The 21,660-nt window shown below is 30.4% G+C and overlaps 3 protein-coding genes across 3 annotated transcripts; 1 reads left to right on the forward strand and 2 right to left on the reverse strand.

The window, feature by feature from the left end:
* Nucleotides 1–490: 490 nt before the first annotated feature.
* On the reverse strand, nucleotides 491–4,674 carry LOC118043710 (zerumbone synthase). Its single transcript, XM_035051764.2, has 3 exons — nucleotides 4,494–4,674; nucleotides 4,323–4,397; nucleotides 491–1,365 (listed from the first exon to the last, which is right to left on the reverse strand). Exons 1-3 carry the CDS (start codon nucleotides 4,514–4,516, stop codon nucleotides 561–563), a joined length of 903 nt encoding a protein of 300 aa, XP_034907655.1. The 5' UTR covers nucleotides 4,517–4,674; the 3' UTR covers nucleotides 491–560.
* A 7,950-nt stretch (nucleotides 4,675–12,624) lies between these two features.
* LOC118043715 (uncharacterized) lies at nucleotides 12,625–16,305 on the forward strand. The gene is made up of 2 exons (XM_035051778.2): nucleotides 12,625–13,312; nucleotides 15,241–16,305. The coding sequence occupies exons 1-2, from the start codon at nucleotides 12,755–12,757 to the stop codon at nucleotides 15,907–15,909; spliced, it is 1,227 nt and encodes a 408-aa protein (XP_034907669.1). The 5' UTR covers nucleotides 12,625–12,754; the 3' UTR covers nucleotides 15,910–16,305.
* A 2,979-nt stretch (nucleotides 16,306–19,284) lies between these two features.
* Nucleotides 19,285–20,966, reverse strand: LOC118043726 (phloretin 4'-O-glucosyltransferase). Its single transcript, XM_035051786.2, has one exon. The coding sequence runs from the start codon at nucleotides 20,838–20,840 to the stop codon at nucleotides 19,425–19,427; it is 1,416 nt and encodes a 471-aa protein (XP_034907677.1). The 5' UTR covers nucleotides 20,841–20,966; the 3' UTR covers nucleotides 19,285–19,424.
* Nucleotides 20,967–21,660: the final 694 nt, after the last annotated feature.

Genomic DNA, 21,660 nt, shown 5'->3' on the forward strand with positions numbered 1-21,660 from the left:
ATTGTTTAATGGGTCCGTTTCTGGTTCAAAACCGAAACCGAACCGAACCTGCTACAATTTATGGTTTTAAAAATCGGTTTAATCGGTTTTTCATTTTGGTTCAGTTTTTTTGGTTAATTTTTTTTCGGTTTTCTCGGTTAATCAGTTATTTTGAATACCCCTAGTTTTATACCTGTAACTTTAGTTTAATGTGACCGAACAGTATTTAGATAAAACTTTTTTTTTTCCAGGTAGTTTTTAAAATCCTAAGTTCCCCTCACACTAGAGATTAAACCATTTGTTTTTGCTGTTCTTTTTAAATATTAAAAAAAATGTATTTTTAAATTATTTTAATAAAATGATATTATAAATAATTTTTGGAAAAAATATTTTAATATATTTTTAAATCAAAAATATTTTAATTAATAACTCTTTATAATTTGGTTTTGCATGCGTGGTTTTATACCTATAACTTAAGTTTAATGTGACCTAACAGTTGAGACCTGGTTCGCAAGAAAGAAGAAGAAGAGCTCAAAGTGATTGATGATCAAGCCAAAAGGTGTGAAAATGGAAGATATCAGTTACAGAATCTCACGAGGAGAAGGGAATGGAAGGTTTTTAAAGCAGGTGAACCCTCCATCCACAACAAGGTTATGCCCAGTTACGTACTTCGCTTCATCTGATGCCAAATACAGAGCAGCTCCGGCCACATCTGCTTCTTCACACCTAGCCCCCTTCAGCTGCCCTAGCCCATTCACGATCTCAACCAACTGTTCTTGGGTGGCGCGTGGATAAATCAGGCCTATCTGAGCCAAGGAGAGTGGGGTCGGAATCGGACCCGGTGAAATGCAGTTGATCCTAATCCCATTCCTGCAGAGCTCGCTGGCCACAGACTTGACAATCCCAGGGACTGTAGATTTTGACACTGAGTAGGAGTGCGAGCCAGCCCCGCCAATGAGTCCACTGATGCTCGATGTGCAGAGAATACACCCCGAGCCTGCAGGTATCATCGCTCGGGCGGCGTGCTTTATCCCCGCCACCGTGCCTCTGACGTTGACTTGCATGACCTTGTCAAATTCATTCAGATCAAGTTCTGCGATGCTCGGTGGAAAAGATGGCCCTGCTACCCCTGCGTTGTTGTACATGATGTCAAGTTTCCCATACTCTGTCATGGCAATCATCACCGCCTTTTCCAGCTGAGCCTCCGCTGTGACGTCGCACTGGACAAAGTGGGCTGCAGGACCCAGCTCTTTGGCAGCTTGTGGACCAATTTGTGAATCCATGTCAGCGATTATGACCTGTGCTCCATGCTTGATGAATTCGTGGGCTGCGGTCTTGCCAATGCCACTCGCACCTCCTGTTATTAAAGCCACCTTGCCTTCTAGCCTGCTCGGAGATAAAATGTGTAGGCGCGCAAAGCTCAATAAACAATATGCTAATACAAATTTTGTGTTTTGTACTGAATATTGCTTTGATATTGAGATCCGTCTTTTCAATTTACAAAGTAGGTGAATCAATCTAATTAAATCTGAAAATGATATAGTTTTAAAAAAATTAACTAAAACTATATTATTTTAAACAAAAAAAAATAAAAATAAAATGAGTAATTATCTGGGTTAGAACTAAATTTGAATCCGGTTTGGTTGTATTAATCCAAACCTCATTGAATCATTTAGGTTTACCCAGATTAATTGTCAATCCAATTCAATAACAAACCCAACCCATATTAAGTTTTGGATAACAAGTTCTCGAGTTAACTTGCAAAGTTGGATTGATTTGTCTAATGAATAAATAAATATCTTTTTTATGCATACATATATATATACACACACACACCAATATTTGCGCAAAAAATTGTCCATCAAACAAGGTTGCATCTAATTTTCGCACCGGTACTTTTAAAATGATTTTTTTTTCTTAACTGGGTATTCTTATATCTTTTTAAAGGATGAGACTAGTTATATTCGGAACTTGTAGCTGTTCTTTTTAATTAGTGTATTTTTATTTTTATAGATATATATATATCAATGTTTTAATAGTAAAACCAACACCTTATTACTAGTCTTGAAAGCATTTGTGAACAAGAATAGGCGGACATTGTGGCCATAAGAGTTGTAAAAGCGGTGGCCTAGCTAGATCAGCGGAATGAGAACATGGAATGATGCAACATTTATGGCAATTTTCTGTGCAAACATCACGTTGCAAAAGCTTGCCCGCGTGGTGGAGGCTGTTAGTCAACTCTGTTTTGTTTTTATAACTTGAAGGTGACTGCGAAAGATAGCGGTGTTAGTGCTTATTTTTAAAGTTTTTTTTATTTAAAAATAATTTTTTTTTATTTATTAAGATTTTTTTTATAATATTAATATATCAAAATAATTTAAAAATACTTTAAAAAATTAATTTAAAGAAGATAAAAACTTTTTAATTTTTTTTAAAATACTTTTTAAATATAAGAATAAACGTGTTCTTAATCAGCTGAGCTTACCGGTACGGAAAGGGATGGTAACTTTGTGCCTATAAGATGGAGAATCCCCAGGAACCCTTCCACTTGAATTATTAGGATGCCTTTATTGACATTTCCAAAAGTAATTTTAAAGGCCTTTGAGATATCCTTATACAGCTGTTTCAAAAGTATTTTCCTCCCTTCATACTTTCTCAAGATCCACAAATGTCTCGAGATCCACAGTTGTAGAAGTGTGTGTTTGTTTTAGAGGTTGAAGTTGAGTTTGGGTGTGGAACCTACTAAAAAAACTATAAAAAACAAGAAAAAATAGTTTTTGTGGTTGAGTTTTGTGTATAATTGGGTTGTACCCAACTACAACCTCAACCACAAAAGCTAAAACAAACACACCTTAGGCTTCATTTGGATATGCTGGTAGCCCGGTGTTTCAACAAATTCATTTCTTTTTTGTGAAAAATTAATATTTTTGTTTATATGTTTTAAATATTTTTTATGTACTGATTTTAAAAATAAAAAATATTATTTTAATATATTTCAATATAAAAAAACAATTTAAAAACCAACCACAATTACATTTCCAAATAAATCATAAATTAATACGATTATAATTATTAAATTTGGTTTAGTTTTATGGATTAATTTAATAATTTGTCAATTAAAAGTCTTATTCAATTCATATTTGCTTAGTAACTCGTTTAAAAAACTGATTTGGTCAAATTTTTATTAATCTAGCTGATTTGACTATGTGGATTTCAATAATATTTTTTTTAATTTATCAAAAAAACAATTTCATTTCAGTTTTCAAACTTTTTTTTGTTCATAACAAATTAACAAAAACAAAATTAATTCAAGTAATCTTTGACCCGAGCTTTGAGTTAGTTCATACTCGGAAAGGGTATAATTACCATGGATATCACGCAATTTGTTAATGATGCAGAGAGTCTGCTATTGATGACACTCACAAGAGTGATTAAACTGAGTGAAATTGTAGCACACATTAAAATGGATGAAAGTTTGTTTTTGTGTGTTTAAAATTGTTTCTAAAATAGTTTGAATTTTTTTTTATTATTTTATTAACTTCAGATTAATATATTTTTAGTGTTTTTAAATTATTTTGATATGTTAATGTAAAAAATAATTTATAAAAAATAAAAAAATTATTAACATATATTTTAATATAAAAAATTATTTTAAAAGCAACTACAAACACATTATCAAATATATTTATAAATAACTTATTCATAATTTTTAAAATATTTTTCACGTTCTCAAAAACTAAACTACTAGTGTTGATAAAAAAAAAACAATTGATAAGACAGGACTGAAAATTGCAACAATTAACTTTTTCATATGAACTAGGTTAATAAACATTAATTGAAGAGTAAACGGAGGTTTAGGGTTTTATATCATCATCCACACACGTTAACTGAGGAATCAGAGCAAGGAATTAATCAATTTTACTACAAGAGTTTTTCGAAATCATTTCAAGAAATTCTTTTTTATTATAAGATTCATACGCATCCAATAAATACGTTTTTTTAAATAAAAAAAATCAAATCACATTCAGCAGAATATATTCAATGACGGAAATCTTCCCACGAGAAATTCAAAAAGAATTTTTTAAAAAAATAGCATCACTCGTGAGCCTAGCTAATTAACTAATTAACCAAGGTGATGATCTGCAGGCATGAATCCTGGGATGATTCAACCAAGAATTCTTAGAAACTCATCCAGAAAATTAAGCTTTAAATTTGTTTTTAACATCAACCATGTATATATACACACACACAAATGGTATGAATCAAGAAAACATCACTTGCAACTCCAATTTAGAGTCATAAGTGATCTGTAAATAAGCTAGCTTGGAAGATGATGAACTTACCTTCTGCAACCACCAGTTGAATAATAATTTCTTCCTTGCTTCCTCAACACATCACCGGCAATAAACTTGAGCCCTCTATAGTTTTCAGCAGAAGATAATTAGAAAACGAGGGCATGCTAGCGCTGAAGAAGAAGCAGAAGTATTGGATAAAACAGGAAATTATATAAATACCTGGCTAAATAGGATCTGGGCATGTCTGCAGCAAAGACCTTGGACGTAGAGAAGGAGGCTTTGATGGATCTATCGAAAGGCTTGGTGTTTTAGTGGGAGAGGAGGCAAATTAAACGTTGCTGCGGTTATATCAGACACATTTCCATGCAGAGAGAGAGAGAGATTAGAGAGAGAGAGTATGAACATGGCTTATGGCACTATGACCTGTCTTATTTAATGATTCTCCAATGGAAGGAAGCTATGGCTTCTTTGTGTTAATTTCGTGTTAGTTGCATCATTTCCCGAAAAGAAAACAAGGGATAAATACAAATTCATCGCGGATTTATTCAAAAAAAAAAAAAAAAACTTTGTGTACAATATTGACATTTTATAATTTATGAAAAAAAATCTCTAAAAAATGATTGAGGAAGGACTTCAATATCAAAACATCACTTGTTTTAGTGACGAAGGTTTTTTTTAATGTTATTAAACTTGATTCAAGATCGCGCTTGGATAAGGTTGTAATCGCATGTTAGAATATAAATACGCTAACGCGCAATAACTTTTGTACTGTAAGCTTGACCTAGATTATTTTTTAAAATTAAAACAAAAAAGAGTTAAAATCATATTATTCTAGAAAAAAAATAACAAGTTTTTTACCAAGTCATCCAGATGAATTTATTTTTTAAATTTTTGTTTAGTATAAACTGGTTGAGATTTCGAGTCAATCGGATTTTAAGTTAACTTGTTAAATTGATCCAAATTTTATAACAATGGCATTAGAATGGTGTTGGAAATGTTGAAATTGCTATCTTCTATATCTCATTTAATTGTGTTGTTAGGAATTTAAATTTTGCAAGAGAATGAAGTGAGCTGAATCTAAAATTTCAGCTGGCATAATTAAATAATGGAATCCTAGTGTTAAACTAAGGGATGAATTAATGAGTTCTCCTAATGAATTTTGAGCCAAGTTCTACATAATGTTGGAAGTTGAGCATTGATTTGTGATTTATTATATAGGCTGGGGATTGAGTTTTGTTTATCCTAAAAATTAACATGTTTTTATTAAATTAAGCCTGGAAATAAATCTGGTAATCTTGATATAAAACTTAACTTAAATCAAGTTTTATTTTAAATTAATTTAGAAATTAACATAAACGAACTCATTAACCTAGCTAAATAGAGGTGAAACTTAACTATATTAATTTTAAAAAAAATTATTTTAAAAAGAAACTTCAAGCCAATTGTAACACTATGGAAATGAAGTAAACAATAATATTAATAGTAGTAGTAGTAGTAGTAGTAATATGTTTATGGTTGCTAATATAATGATTATTTAAGATTTATATGATTGTTAATTTTAAAACTTGTAGGATTAGTCGAGTTGCGTGTAAATTAACTTGGATATCCACATTAATCAAAAGAAAAAATAATAATAATAATAAATAATGTGAAAGGGAGAAGTGTCATCTTCATGATTCGGATTCTCACGAAATCTTGATTGCTGGACCGACCATGCACTTCGTTCATATTTATTTATTATCCCTTGGATCAGATTTTATTTGAAAGTGGACTTTTAAAAAGACTACCCTATAGCTTATGCCCTAGGAGCTCTTTTCTAAATTTATTTTATTTATTCAACTATACAAGGGTGCTTCTCAACAATATATTTTTTAATACAAAACTAAATTCTTCAGTGATTGGATCCTAAATAAAGTCATCTACCTTTTAATTAAATTAATATATCCATGGAAATTATATTCTTACTACCTCTTTTATGATTCAAATTTGAACGAAAAGTACAAGTAATTAAATAAGCATTTCTGTCAATTCCGTCTCTATTTTATTTTATAGTATTTTATTTATATATATATAAGGAAATATTTCGTCTAGAATATTAATGGAATTTGTTGGGTTTAGAGTACAAAGAATATATGTAATTCAAAGATGGCCAAAAGCAAAAATACAAGCTTTAAATAATGGAAATATAGCCCTTTCGTTATTATATTTACTAATACTTCCTGCATCACGTATAGAGGTGATTATTTTTTATTTGATTTAATTTTTTTTAAAAAAATAATTCAATCAAAATTAAAAAAAAAAAAAAAAACAAAATCAAAATCAGTTTAAACCGACTGGTTTCGGTTCAGTTTGATTTTTTAGAAAAAAAACCTAGTTCAAACCGGTTTGGCTTGGTTTTTTTGGTTTAGCTTAGTCTTGGCTCGGTTTTTTTTCATTTTTTTTTTGTTCGGTTTGGTTTTTTCGGCTTCAGATTTATAAAACTAAAACCGAACCGGTTGATTTTTTCAAAATTTTAATATGTTTTTTTCATGGTTTAGTTTTTTTAATTATTTTTTTTCTAATTTTTTTGATTTAATCAGTTTTTCAGTTTTTTTCTCACCTCTAATCCTATCGTTCGATGCTTCCTTGCCATGACTTGCACTCCATGATTGCTGGTGTTGTTGGATATGCATATTTAAATTCTATTTATTTTTATATTTTAAAAATATGTTTTTTTATTTATTTTTTTTGTTTTAGATTAATATTTGTATGTTTTTAAAATCATTTTGATGCACTAATATTAAAAATAATTTTTTTTAAAATAAAAATTTATATTATTTTTATGTTTTTACGAGTAAAAAACATTTTGAAAAGCAATCGCAACTACATGTTCATAAACCCGGCTTAATTTAACAGGAAGTTTTGAATTTGGCTGACTCGTGTTTTAACCTGGGTTGGGTGTAAAAATAATAATCAATCCCCCAATCACAAATTAAAAAAAGAAATAAAAAAAATCTGTAACCGCAAAACAGTAGAGCAATCGGAAAATTAAGAAGAAAACCAGGATCACAAATTTTGGTGGTGGTGGGTCTTGATGTGCATCAACTGTCATTATCAATGGAAGTTCACCTAACCTAAAAAATTCAAGACAAAGCCATGGAAAGAGGGGGGAAAGGATAATATTATTATTAAAATAAGCCATAATTACAAATAATTGGGTCATTAGAGAAATAACTAGGTTGTCATCTTATTAAGATTGTGGAGACAACTCGATGATCCTAAGCTTATAAAATTCCATGTAGATGTATTAATTATTAATATTCTTAGATCATTAAGGTAGCTCCACGCGCGCTGATGGTAATTATAAGTATATTGTTGATAATTAATTGCTTTAATCATTAATCTATGTTTATTTAATACTACTTTTTATGAACATAGAGGCAGCTTTCCAAATAGCGGTGCTGAAGGATTAAAAAGATCCCCAAATTTTAGATGACTTTTTGTTGGTGGTTTGATTGTGAATTAATTTGATTTGAATAATATTATAGTGGTGTCAACTTGGCTTCGTTTTGTTTGAGTTGACTCAAGAAATTTAATACTTAAAATTTAATTTATATATTTTTTAATTAAAATTAACTAGATAAAACTCGATTGAATAGATCATATTTTTTTATAATATTTTAAATAATAAATTATAATTTTGACCTTTTAGCTTAACAAAAACAATTAATTAATATTTATAGTTTTTAAAATTATTTATTTAATTTGTGTAATTTTAAATTTATTATAATTTAGTTATTTATTATTTTTATTTTTAACTTGTTTTCTTTTTTCTTTCTTGAAAAAAAGAGAATTAGGTTAAATTGAAAAATTCTACTACCAAATAAAGAGGTATTTTTGAAGAAAAAAAAAACTACAAACTTAAGTGGTCAACATAAGTCAAGGAACTCTTCAATTATTTCTAACACTACTATGGGAACTGATTAATTAGCTCTAAAAAACTACAAGGACTGATTTATAACTAACCATTGTCCTTAAATGTGGTGTCGTTCGGGTCCGAAACTACACCGTACAACCCAAACTAACAAAGGACTCGGGCATGAAGTTTTCATTTGGATGGATGGATCATGAGAAGAAATCATTTAGAGGCCCATGCCAGTCATGAGATAAAGATGCTTATCTTATGTTTCCTGAAAATCCAATTAAAAAAAAGAGAGAAGAAAAAAACATTTCATATTATATATACTTAAGAGATCTACTGTGGTAGTTTTAAACCTAAATTAGCTTGATCTAAGAAATTTGTTATTCATAATTTGATTTGAATCAATTTTTAAGTTGATTCAACAAAAAAAATAAAACATTGATTTGGTGAAATTTGGTTAACCCAGTCATACCATCCAAACTTGACCACATTAATTCCAATAATTTTTTAAAAGAATTAAACGACACAGGTTAATAAAAATATCTGACTTGGATTGAGTTGTAACTCGTGGATTGATCTAATAATCCAATGGCATGTGTTTTTTTACGAGTTAGTTCTTGAATTAGGTATAACTAGTTACCTGCCCCGCGCAATGCCGCAGGTCAATTATTTTTGGCATTTTAAAAATAGCCAGGATCTAAAAGTGTTAGGTTTTTTTTGTAAAGTTATACCTAAGAGTCTTAGTTTTGGTTACATCACTTGATCCAAGAGTCATGTTTATAATATTAATAATAACATTAAACTTGGGTTAACCCTTAGCATAAAAGTGTCTAGACTACAATACCAGATCCAATAGCATTGGACGTGGGTCTGGCTGCAAGGTCGTGTCATAAAAGTGTGATAATTAAATAGATTAGTTAAAAAAAAAAACTAACAGGAAGAAAAAAACTAATGAGAAAAAAGAAAAAAAATATGAATTAATTGGATTAACCCTTCAAACCAGGTTAACCCGTCATACCTTGAATTCGAATCATGAAAGTTTGACAATTAAACAAAAAAAACAAATTAATAGGTTAACCCAGAATTAACTGGGCTAACTCGTCAAATCAGGTTCACATGTCAAATCCGGAATCCGTGTAATGAAAGTTTAATAACTAAATAGAAAAAAATTTAACATTAACAATTTAAATTAAATAAAAAAAATTAATTAAAAAAAACAAAAGGCATCAGCCTTTTCACTGTGAACTGCACTGTGCAGTCCACAGTTAAAGGCATAAAAACAACAACAACAAAAAAAAAAACTAAAGGCATCAGCCGAAAACTACTTTGAAAAAAATTTAATATTAATAAACTAAATTAATTAAAAAGAAAAAAAAAAACCTCTAAGAAGAAAAAAAAACTAAATATAAAGAAATTTAACATTAACAAACCAAATTAAATGAAAAAAATAATTAAAATAGAAAAAAAAAGAAAAAAAATTTTCAGGATAACTTGTCAAACCAAGTTAACCCGAGATCCGTGTCATGAATGTCTAGTAACTAAATAAAAAAAAAAAGTGAACATTAACAAACTAAACTAAACAAAAATTAATTAATTAAAAAAAAAAAATCTGGGTTAACTCGTCAAACCATGCTAACCTGTTAAACCCAGGATCTGTGTTATGAAAGTCTGATAACTAAATAAAAAAAATTTAACATTAACAAACTAAATTAAACAAAAACATTTATGAAAATAATAAAAATTGACGGGTCAACCCGGAATTAACTGGGTTCACCCGTGAAACCAGGTTAACCCGTGAAACTTGGGATATATGTCATTAAAGTCTAATAACTAAATAGAAAGAAATTTAACATTAACAAACTAAACTAAACGAAAAAAATTAATTAAAAAGAATAAAAAGCAAAAAAAATAAATTCTATTTTAACTTGTCAAACCAAGTTAACCCGTTAAATCCGGTAAACGTGTGATAAAAATCTGACAACTAAATAAAAAAATTAAACATTAATAAACTAAATTAAACAAAAAAATTTTGTTAAAAAAAAAAACAAACACAAGAAGAAGCAAAAAAAAAAAATCCCAAAAAAACATAAAAAAAAAGAGCTAAAAAAACTAAGACAACTTCAAAAAAAAAAAAAACGCCTAAGAAATAAATGTTTTACTATAGAAATAAAAAAATTAATTAAAAAGAAAAACCAGAAAAAAAAATTGAGTTAACCCGTCAAACCTGGAATGCGTGTTATAAAAGTTTGAGATAGACAAAAATTTAACATTAACAAAATTTTTTTTAAAAAAAATATCCATAAAAAAAATAAAAAATGAAGAAAAAGAAAAGCAAAAAGAAAAAAAAATCTAAATTAATTGGGTTAACCCTCAAACCAAGTTAACCCGTCAAACCTGGGATTCGCGTCATGAAAATTTGATAACTGCATAGAAAAAAAAATTGACGGGTTAACCCATAATTAATTTTGTTAACCTATAAAACCAGGTTAACCCATAATTAATTAAAAAAAAAATTAATTAAAAAGAAAAACCATAAAAAAAAAAAATCCAGGTTAACCTGGAATACGTGTTATAAAAGTTTGAGATACAACAAAATTTAACATTAACAAAATTTTTTTTTAAAAAAATATCCATTAAAAAAAACAAAGAAGAAATGAAGAAAAAAAAACTTAAAAAAAAAGAAAAAAAGTAAAAAAAAAAAAAACGAAAAAAAAAGACAGCTCTGTTAAAAAAAAATAATGAAAAAAAAACTTAAAAAAAAAAAAAAACAAAACAAACCGAAAAACAGCAGGGATCACTGTTTTACTGTGGACTGCACGGACTGCACAGTGCAGTCCACAGTAAAACACTGATCCTTTTTAGTTATATTTCAATACCCTTTTTTTTATAATGTAGATAGAAACCATGTAAGAAAAATTACAATTTCAAGTAACACATAATTCTAATGAATAATGCAAAGACATGAAAATTTGAACTCAATATTTTATTATTGAAAATTTTTTCTTTAAAAGAAATTTACTAAAATACAAGTTAAACAACCATGTTTATACTAGTCATGAGTCTATCTTAAAAAGAAAAAATCCTAATAAATAGTTATAGTGTTATTCTAGAGATTCCTAAACTAGATATGAAAAAATAAAATTACCAATCACAGTATCTAATCTCCCAAACTAAGTAGGAAAAAAACTAAAAATATCATATATGAAAATATTTTCCTAGACCATGTAAGGATAAAAATAACTAAGGAAATAAATATATTTTTTATAAAAATCCTCCTGTATTAGTCTCCCAGGCTGGAAATAAATCATTTCCAAGTTTAAATTATTATTGCCTCGATCTCATGGAAATTGAGACTCTTTGGTCTCTTTTCTTACTCTGCTTTAAATGTATAAAAATTTTAGATGTTCACTTCAATCCATTTATGTTAAAATTTGCATGAAAAAAAAAAAACAATAATTGGTAGGTTATTTTTATTCAATTGATTTCCAGGGTAAGCTATAAACTTAAAACTTGTTTATCAATATGTATCATATCCTTATAATTCTTAAGCAAATCTATTTTTGTTATAGTAATAAACTTATAATTAAAAATATCAATATAATATAAATTAATATTTTTTTTCTTGTTAAGCATTTTCTATATTATATCCGCATTTAATCTCTAATTTATCAATGAGATATTATGCTATCATTATTAACATAAATTAGCATATAATACCGACCTATGTTTATCTCATTATAAATAGAGTCGCTAAAATCTTCATGGTATTTATCTCAATCAATAAACTATCTATTTTATCATCTCATATAAAATGAATTTTCAAAGGTAGTCATGAATTTATGATTATTGTTTGTATAATCTCCTAAAGTTTTCACGTCCATTGGCAAATTAATTCTACTACATGCCTTTGCATGTCTTATATTACTAGTTTCTTATCATCTCTTTTCTAAAATGAATATCCTCATTCTTTTATACAAGGCACATCTTTTTATGCCATCTTTTTTTTTTTTTTCAATCATGGTTATTTAAATACAAAGAATTAATTATTTAACTTTAATATCAATTAATGCAAATGGGAACAACTTGAAAAGACAGTGAGAACAAGTAATACATAATACTGTTAAATATGAACACTATATAAAAACTTTAATTTTAATTTTTTTTCATTGAATATTTTCTCTCCAAGTCATATACTAAAATATATGTTAAACAATCATATTAATATTAGTCTTAGCTATGTCTTGCAGGTAAAAAAAAAAAATACTAATAAATAATTATAGAGTTATTATAGGAGTTTTAAATTAAATAAAAAATAAAATTATCAAATATAATATTTAATTTATTAAATTAAATAAAAAATAAAACTAAATAGAATAAAAATAAATAATTTTACTTGAAAATCTTCTTGCATCGCTTTCATTGCTTCTTACATAAAACAGCACTTAAACATCACCATATCATCATATCATCATATCATCGATCTCTGTCTCTCACTCACTCACCTGTTTTTGTAATAATGCATTTCCGAAATCCAAATCGAAATCACCCTTGAATCCATTGAATTGAATCACATATAATCATGGGTTCCACCCAGTCCGCACAAGCAGCACAAGATGACGACGAGGAAGAAGAAGCAAGCGAAGAAGAAGAAGAGAAAGACGAGGAGGACGAAGAAGAAGAGCTGGAACAGCCTAACGATAGAGGAATCATCGAAAACAACAATAATTTACACAACAAGGTTCTACAACAAGAGCCAGAGATGCTGCCCTGTTACGCATCAGCATCGCCTCTCTCCCCTCAACTCTCATCTCTAGGCACCCCAAAGCTCGGTCCTTCTATCAAGGTGTGGGACCCTTACAACGTCCTCGCGCCGCTCCCTCCCCCGCCCCCGCCTCCTTTCTCCTCCGATGACGAGGTTGGTGTTTTAGAGGTGTTTTTGATCAGTCATGGAGAGTGCGAGCTCGATCTGAGGCCTGATTTAGTAGGTGGAAGGTGCCACGTGGCTGAATTGACTCCCAAAGGGCAGCGACAAGCCAGGGCTCTTGCTGTCTTCTTCAACTCTCAAAGGGTCAGCTTCCATTCCGTTTATTCATCGCCCTTGAATCGTGCTAGATCAATGGCTGTCTCCGTCTGCCAGGTAAATATTATCAGAGCTAGAAGTATGGTAATGGGTGTCAACGTTTGTACATTATACTTACTGACAAACAAAGGGTAAATGGTATTGGTAACATTGTATTAAGATTTTAATGGTAAAAAGGGATTGCATCAAATGTAATTAATAGTCGTTGAAAGCATGATTGATTGCTTGTTCTTGCATGTGATCATTTGTCAATCAAATTCCTTTCAAAATTTAGCGGAATATTTCTTAGGAATATTATAGTGAAATGTGTAATTTTAGGAGAAATAAAGGTTTAGTTTTTCATTTATTTCGTGTGAGGGATCCGGACTGGAGCTGATTCCTAGAGGAATCCGTCATTGATTGAGGAAGGTTTTCTGAAGAGAGAAAGAGAGGCACTTAATGGTTGAGATTTATGGCTTTGATCAGTGATTAAACTAGTAATGATTTTGATACCGGAAAAATACGGAGGCTATGTTCTAATGACATTCTGGTTAGTTTAGATGATGGAGATGGATGGAATGGAGGTGCTGAGGATGGAATTCAAACACCACTTAGAATGAATTAAACACCGATGCTGTTTTTGGTGGGGGTAGGGGAGGATTTCAAGAAGATTCTGGTTAGTTTGTAGGATGGATATTCCACTCTGTTAGTGATGAAGAAAATCACCACTCTAGAGAATAAATAGGGTTATACTCGCAAAGTCGAAGGACAGAGAAATCCCACACCTTAGAATTTAGAGTTCAAGATAGCTCACAACTTAATGGAATCCAGCAAAGAGATGCAAAACCAACATCCAAGCTGAACAAGCTCAATTTGATTTTATTCAACTTCAACTCTCTCAACAATGATGTAAACAAGCAAGATATTTATACTTGGAACAAAACCTCTAAGCTATGAAATTAACAGAACATACACATCTCATCTAGACATGAAATTTAAACTAGCTAGTGACTAGAAGGTGATATAATCTTCAAGGTGGCAGATTTTCTACCAAGGCTATCATCATGTGTTTCTAGTCCTAGATGTTGATTTTATTGAAGCAAACTCTGACCACTCAGACCAGGCAAAAGAATTGATGTGATATTCTGCTTAATTGTTAAAGTTTCATGCGCTGGTTGTTGGGATGAAAGATAGAATTATGCAAGTTAAAATTAATGTTTGGGAGAGATTTCGGATTTCCCAAGTGCCTGCACACCAGGGAGTTAAACGTGATCACTCCCTCTAGGAAGTTCTGATTCACACTGTTTGAAGCATTGGAAACCAGATACACGTAGCCTTTAATTCATAGCCTGTTATGATAATTTTCAGCTGTCCTGAATCTTATTCAGCGCCATTTATCCCTCCTTTGTTTTTCATAATATTTTTTTTTCTATTATTAGGAATGCTCCTGCATCAAATTCAGACAGAAATGATGAGATTTTGTTCACCAAAAAAAAAAAAAAACCCAGAAAAATAGAGTAAGAAAAAAGTTAGAAATTTTGATTGTGTTTGTTCACTTATGATTTTCATAATGTATCTCGTTTTTGTTTCTAGGTGCATCAGCTGTGAAAATACTAGAATTTTTTCCTTTGCATCTTCACTCACGTTTCTCAAACTGCCAATCCTTTTATATCTGATTTTGAAATATGAAAGTGATAGATTGTAGTTATAGAATGTATTTGTATGCTTGTCAATGATAATGTATCCCCTCATCATCGGTTTGTGAGTTGTGACCAATAGATTGGCTAGGAAGATTTTTTTTTCTTATCTACAGTGGGAAGAAAGAAAACAGGTTGATTTCAAATGGAGAATGATATTATATTGAGTTGTTTCATTCAAGAGGAACTCTGTTTAAGACGGGCCTTCTACATCTAATCTCAAAGCAGCTTTGATATCACTAGGAATATTTTCCTCTACAGCTTGTGTTATACAGTTGAGTGAATTGTCCACATATAAAAATCTTGCAGGAAATGAATTTCGCCGAGGAACAAATACGACTGGCAGATGCACTAATGGAGATGAGTATGGGGCTTTGGGAGGGTTGCTCCCGTTCAGAAATATATACACCTGAAGTTCAGAGCCTGCTCGAAAATTTTCAGCCTGACTTCTGTGCACCATCCGGAGAATCACTTAGGCAAGTCGAATTTAGGATTGTTCAGTTCCTAAATGGAACAGTCCTGGGACTGCCTGAAAAGTTGAGATCAGATTTATTGATGCACCATCAAACTGAGAGCCAAGGGTTCTCTCATGACAGAGATGGGCCTCATTGGGATATGCTTCACAGGCACCGACCTGGCCTCACGAGGAAAAAGTCTGGTAAGAGTAGGCTACAACATGTGACTTCTACAGGCAATCACGAGGGTGAGGATGAGGTCTCTCTCAGGGAAGCCGGCCACCAACATGTGCCCCCGGATTTGAATAACAGGAACTCATCCTCCCCAGTCTCTTCATGCGTCGGCATTTTCACGCATTCAATTCCTATCAAGTGTCTGCTCACAGGCCTCCTGGGGTGCAGCTCAGCAATGATGCACAAGATCTGCATAGAAGATTCTTCAGTGACTGTGTTGCAGCACTCTTGGAAAACAGGTTGGCAGATTAAACGCCTGAATGATACTGCACATCTGAGACTTCTCTAGGTTGAGAATTAGTGGCTCCGAGTTATTGATGGGATAATGAGCTCTTAGTTATTAGAAGCTCTTATTTTTTCATTCATGGATTGTATTAGGGCTCATGATCTCACACGTTATGTTGCTTGTGCGTCCTGTTGTAGCTTTGGTTTATTCGCTTCCAGATCTGCCAACTTACATCAAACAAAAATAGATTGGCTCGGAAGTTGGATTTTGTATTGGATGATTCTTTTGATCTACAGCATTTACAAATGTTGTTGTAGAGTGAAAGGTTTTTTTTTTTTTTCTTTTTCCCAGTAGTGGGAAGAAAGAAAACAAGTTGTTTTAGAATGCAGAGAAGGAGCTTATTCTTTGTTTGTTTTAACTGAGTTTATGAATATAGTTGGGTTAAGTTTGAGTTCATAATTGTATTTAAATTAATTTTTAATATTTTTACAAATTATTCAATTTTTTTTAACTTGCATGTTAAATTTAGTTACTGGTTGATTTATGTTGCTAAATTTTATGGATTCGTTTTTAGAGGTTGACCTACAACATAAACTATAAGTGCCATGGTATAATCAATTTTAGGTTTGATTTTTTTATGTTATAGCACCATTAAATTATAGTATGTACCTTCCTCTTTCTCTAGAAAATAAACAAATCTTTTTTATTATGTAAAAGAAATTTAATAGGAAGCCTTCTAATAAAAACTAAACTTTAAAGTTGAGATATTTTTAAATAAAATAAAAATAAATACTCAATTTATGAATTATTAAATAAAAAAATATAAATTATATAATTATGGCCGTGTTAATCGTGTTTTAAAAATCTTAACTAGTAACGACTTATAATATATATAAGATGACATGCTCGCGTGCTACTGCGAACTTATAAAACAAATATACTTGATAGTGTTATAATTGTGAACCAGTACTAGATAAATAATAAAAATTAAATGTATGATGGAACCAATATTTCATAATGAGAAAAAAAGTTGTATTGGTGCTCAAACACTTAGAAACTGAACAAAATGATTGTTTTCGCCATATTTTTTAGCTTTTCCGTTAATAAAAAAAAAATTACAAAGCTAAATTCTTTACAAACTTAATATATATATAAAAAAAAACCAACAAAAATAATTTTGGAAGGAAAAAAACCCATGAGAAAAAAACGTTGTAGCAATTGATAATGTTTTGTGAGGAAAAATACAATGCTTTCTCCAATAAAATCAACAAAGATAATTTAAAAAAAATAATAAAAAAAACCATTTAGAGAAATATTGTAGCAATTCACAGTGTTTTGTGAAAAAAGTTACAACACTTTCCCCATATGATTTAGCTTTATTGTAATTATAATTCTTAACCAACTCAATATTCTAAAAAAAAAATTGATAAAGATAATTTTGGAAAAAATCATATGGGAAAACACTGCAACAATTCACAGTGTTTTAAAGAAAAAACAATACAAAACTAAATTCTTGATAAACTCAATATTAAAAAAATAAAATCGACATATATAATTTTAAAAAAATATATAACAAAAAAAATAGGAAAAAAAACCATGTTAGAAATACTGTAGCAATTCACAATATTTTGTGATGAAAGCTACAATACTTCTCCATATGATTTAGCTTTATTTGTAATGACTTGTAATTGTAATTCTCAACCAGCTTAATATTAAAAAAATAAAATTGATAAAGATAATTTTAAAAAAATCATAAGAAAAAAAAAAAACTATGTTGAGAGACATTCTAGCAATCCACAGTGTTTTGTGAGGAAAGCTACAATGATTTCTCCACATGATTAAGCTTTATTACAAAGTTAAATTCTAACTAGCTCAATATTAAAAAATAAAATTAAAAGAGATAATTTTGGAAAAAAATATTACAAAAAAAGAAAACACAAAAAAAAACTGGAAAAAAACCATGTGGAAAAAAACAAATTTGCAAGGAAAGTTACAATATTTTTTTTACATATTATAACTGTAATTTTTAACCAGCTCAATATTAAAAAATAAAATTGAAAAATTTAATTTTGAAGAAAATCATCAAAAAACAAAAAACCATGCAGGGAAACACTGTAAGCAATCAACAATGTTTTAAAGGAAAAAAAATTACAAAACTAAATTCTCAATCAGCTCAATATTAAAAAAAATAAAATAAAAAAATATAATTGTAAAAAATAAAAAAAATAAAATAGAAAAACCACGTAGAAAAAACACCGTAGTAATTCACAGTATTTTAAAAAAAAAAATTACAAAGTGAAATTTTTAACTAGCTCAATATTAAAAAAGTAAAATCGACAAAGATAATTTTATAAAAAATAAACAAAAAAAGGGGAAGTTGGAAAAAAAGGAAAGTAATTTTGGGGGAAAAAAATAAATGGAAAAAAAGAAGAAAAAAAGAGGAAATTTAGAAAAAAGAAGATGAAAAATAAAAAAAAAAGTAAAACAAGAAAAGAAAAGAAAAGAGGAATGCACTATGGAATACTATTGTAATGCAGGATGCATTGGGTGTAAGTGAACAGTGAATTCCCTATAACCTTTAGCTTATTACTTAATTGTAATTTCTAACCAGCTTAATATCAAAAAAATAAAATTGATAAATATAATTTTTTAGAAAAAAACAAAAAAAAAACTTTATAAGAAAAAACACTGTAACAATTCATAGTAATTTGCGAGGAAAGTTACAGTGCTTCCCTCACATACTGTAACTGTAATTTTTAATCAGCTCAATATTAAAAAATAAAATTAAAAATGATAATTTTAGAGAAAATCATAAAAAAACAAAACAAAACATGTGGAAAAACATTGTAACAAGCAACAATGTTTTAAAGAAAAAAATTACAAAACTAAATTCTTAATCAACTTAATATTGAAAAAATAAAATCAACAAATATAATTTTAAAAAATAAAAGAATAAAATAGAAAAACCATGTAGAAAAACATCATAGCAATCTACAGTATTTTAAAGAAAAAAAATTACAAAGCTAAATTTTTAACCAACTCAATATTAAAAAATTAAAATTGACAAAGATGATTTTGAAAAAAAAAACAAACAAAAAGAAGGGAAAAAAAAGTAAAGTGCAAAAAAACAAAAAATTGATAAAAAAACAAAAAAATAAAAAGAAGGAATGCACAATGCATTTGGGTTTCCCCACACCATTTAGTTGTATATATAATAATATTATCCTAAGCTATGTTAGATAGCATAAATATATCATGCAATACAAATATTATAGATAGATGATTGTTTTCTACACCTGTTTAATTCAAAAGAGAGACTTCGTTTGCTATATGTCTCTCGTACTTTGTTCTTTAATTAATGGGCTGTGTTTGATTAATATTTTAAAATAGAATGGATAAATACAGAAATAATAAAAAAAATAAAAACAAAAAAAAAGATTATTAAAACAAGTGAATTTTTATTGTTTAAGATATAAGAGACGTATCTCTTTCTTACAACTGTGTTTTGTCTGTTTCAGAACAGGTACATCATCTCAAAGTCACGTGATCTTCGAATTGATAGAAAGGAACCAATCAAGCTAGAAACAGCCCTCGCCAACCTCCTGCACCAAAGCCTTTAGATTCTTATCCGAGGAACCTCCTTCCCTGACAGCATCTCTTGCTAGATCTTTCCATTTCTTGGCGTTCTTTCTGATGTCTTCTCCCGTCTTTCCAGGTGCCATAACCAGATCCAAGCACCTCTTAATCTCATCGCCTTCGACTATCCCTTCTTCATTAGCCACCACCCTCACTCCTGTCTTCCACACGTCTGCAATCAGCTTGGCATTTGTTCCTTGATCTGTCCAGTGAGGAAATGCCACAACTGGAACCTCAGAGACCAAGCTCTCCATCGTTGAGTTCCACCCACAGTGTGTCACAAAACATCCTATCGAAGGATGGGACAAAACGTCCACCTGAGAGCACCATGGCACTATCATCCCTTGCCTTTCCAATATCGCCTCCCTGCAGGCACTCAGATGGTCGTCCTCCTCCTCTTCTTCTTCTTTCACCTCGTTCTTGTTCTGTTCATCCCTTATGACCCACAGGAATGGAAGACCACTATCTACCAATCCACGAGCAATCTCCTTGATTTGTCGCTTCGGTAACACCAAAATGCTCCCAAAAGATACATAAACCACTGATGATTTAGTCTTTGAGTTCAACCATTCAGTGTAATCCTCGGAGCCTTGGAAAAGATCCCCTCCAAAGGATTTATCCAACGGATCCTTTCCATCCAAGAAAGCAGATGGGATCAATGGCCCGATTCCAACCAGGTTGAGCTTTTCAATGGCATTCATAGCTACCAATTCCAATGCATCGAAAGAGTTGACAAGCACTTTTGGGTTGGTTTCTTGGCTGAGCTGCTCCAGCTGCTCTTGAAACAACTGGAGTGCGAAAGTATAAGTATTAGAAGGAAGTACAAACGAGGGAAGGTCACGGCTAGCAAACGGTGGGAGCCCTGGTAATTCAATAGCATACGAAGTGTCCTTGCAATTATTGAAGATATCACCATAACCATTGAAGTAATAGTAATAGATGTCAAAGACAGTTGCAGGCTGGGTCCAAAGAAGTGCTGCTGGGAGATGCTGTGCGCGTGCCACCTCGGCTGCCCAGTGTAGAAGCATCGTGTAAACCAAACAAGTGACGGGCTTTCCTTCTTTTGCACTATCTACGATAAGCTCATTGAGAGTCTGTGAGCCTCGACGTTTGAGCTCAGACATGAAATGATCTCTGTCATCTTCAGCTTTTAACCCGTCGTCATATCCATCTGAAAAGGTAACAAATGACAAACCGTCAGGAAACAAAGTTTTGGACATGCGGCGGCCGGCAGAGAGAGAGGTAACAAGGGTGACGAGAACACCAATACGTGTCAGACCCTTGGCGAATTGGAGGGTAGGATTTATGTGGCCTTGTGCGGGATAGGTTATCAGAAGGAAGTGAGGTTGCACCGCCATGGTGATTGCTTCTGTGGCGGCGGAAGACTGGAGGGGTGAGTTTGACTAGATGGAGTGATCAGCAAATGGTTTTGCTTGCTCTGGCCAGAAATTACGAGGAAAAAAGCTACTACTAAGACTAACTACAAGCACGGCTTCCTTAAATAATATAAGTGGAAGAGAAAGGTGACGTTTGTAGTGACGATTTCCTTAGAGATTCTTTATTTTGGTGTTTGAAAAGTCTTTTTAAAGAATCTTAAAATTTGTTTAAATTTTTCATTACTTTAATTTTTTTAATATTTTAAAATTATTTTTTTATATTAATATAAAATATTAATAAAAATATATTATTTCAATATATTTTTCAATAAAAAATACTTTTAAAAAGTAAGATAACAAAGAATTTAATATTTGTGTCCCATGCTTGTGTCGCTATGTATGTGGAGCTGAATTTAAAGAGGATGACACGGCAAGCTCAGATGTGGCCCGCTCAATTGATAATTATTTATTTATTATTTTTATTTATTATTTTTGTATTTTTATTAACACTTTTGAATATTGGGGATGATTTTGTATAAAATAATGGTTATGATAAGAGGCTCGTCGACGTGAAGTGGATGCTAGCACAATTTAGATTTGTTAATTGTTATAATAATAGACGTGTTGATGTGTACTTTATGGCTTGTATTGAAGAAGAAACACACACACACACACGGATATTAACATTAACATTAAAAAAAATAAAAGATGAATATAGCGAATCATTACTTAGATTAGCGCTATGCTTGTTTGTTTCTTTTGTTTTTTTAATTTTTTTAATCAATGTTTATTTATTTAATTA

The sequence above is a fragment of the Populus alba genome, chromosome 2, assembly GCF_005239225.2.
Source record: "Populus alba chromosome 2, ASM523922v2, whole genome shotgun sequence".
Lineage (NCBI taxonomy): Eukaryota > Viridiplantae > Streptophyta > Magnoliopsida > Malpighiales > Salicaceae > Populus > Populus alba.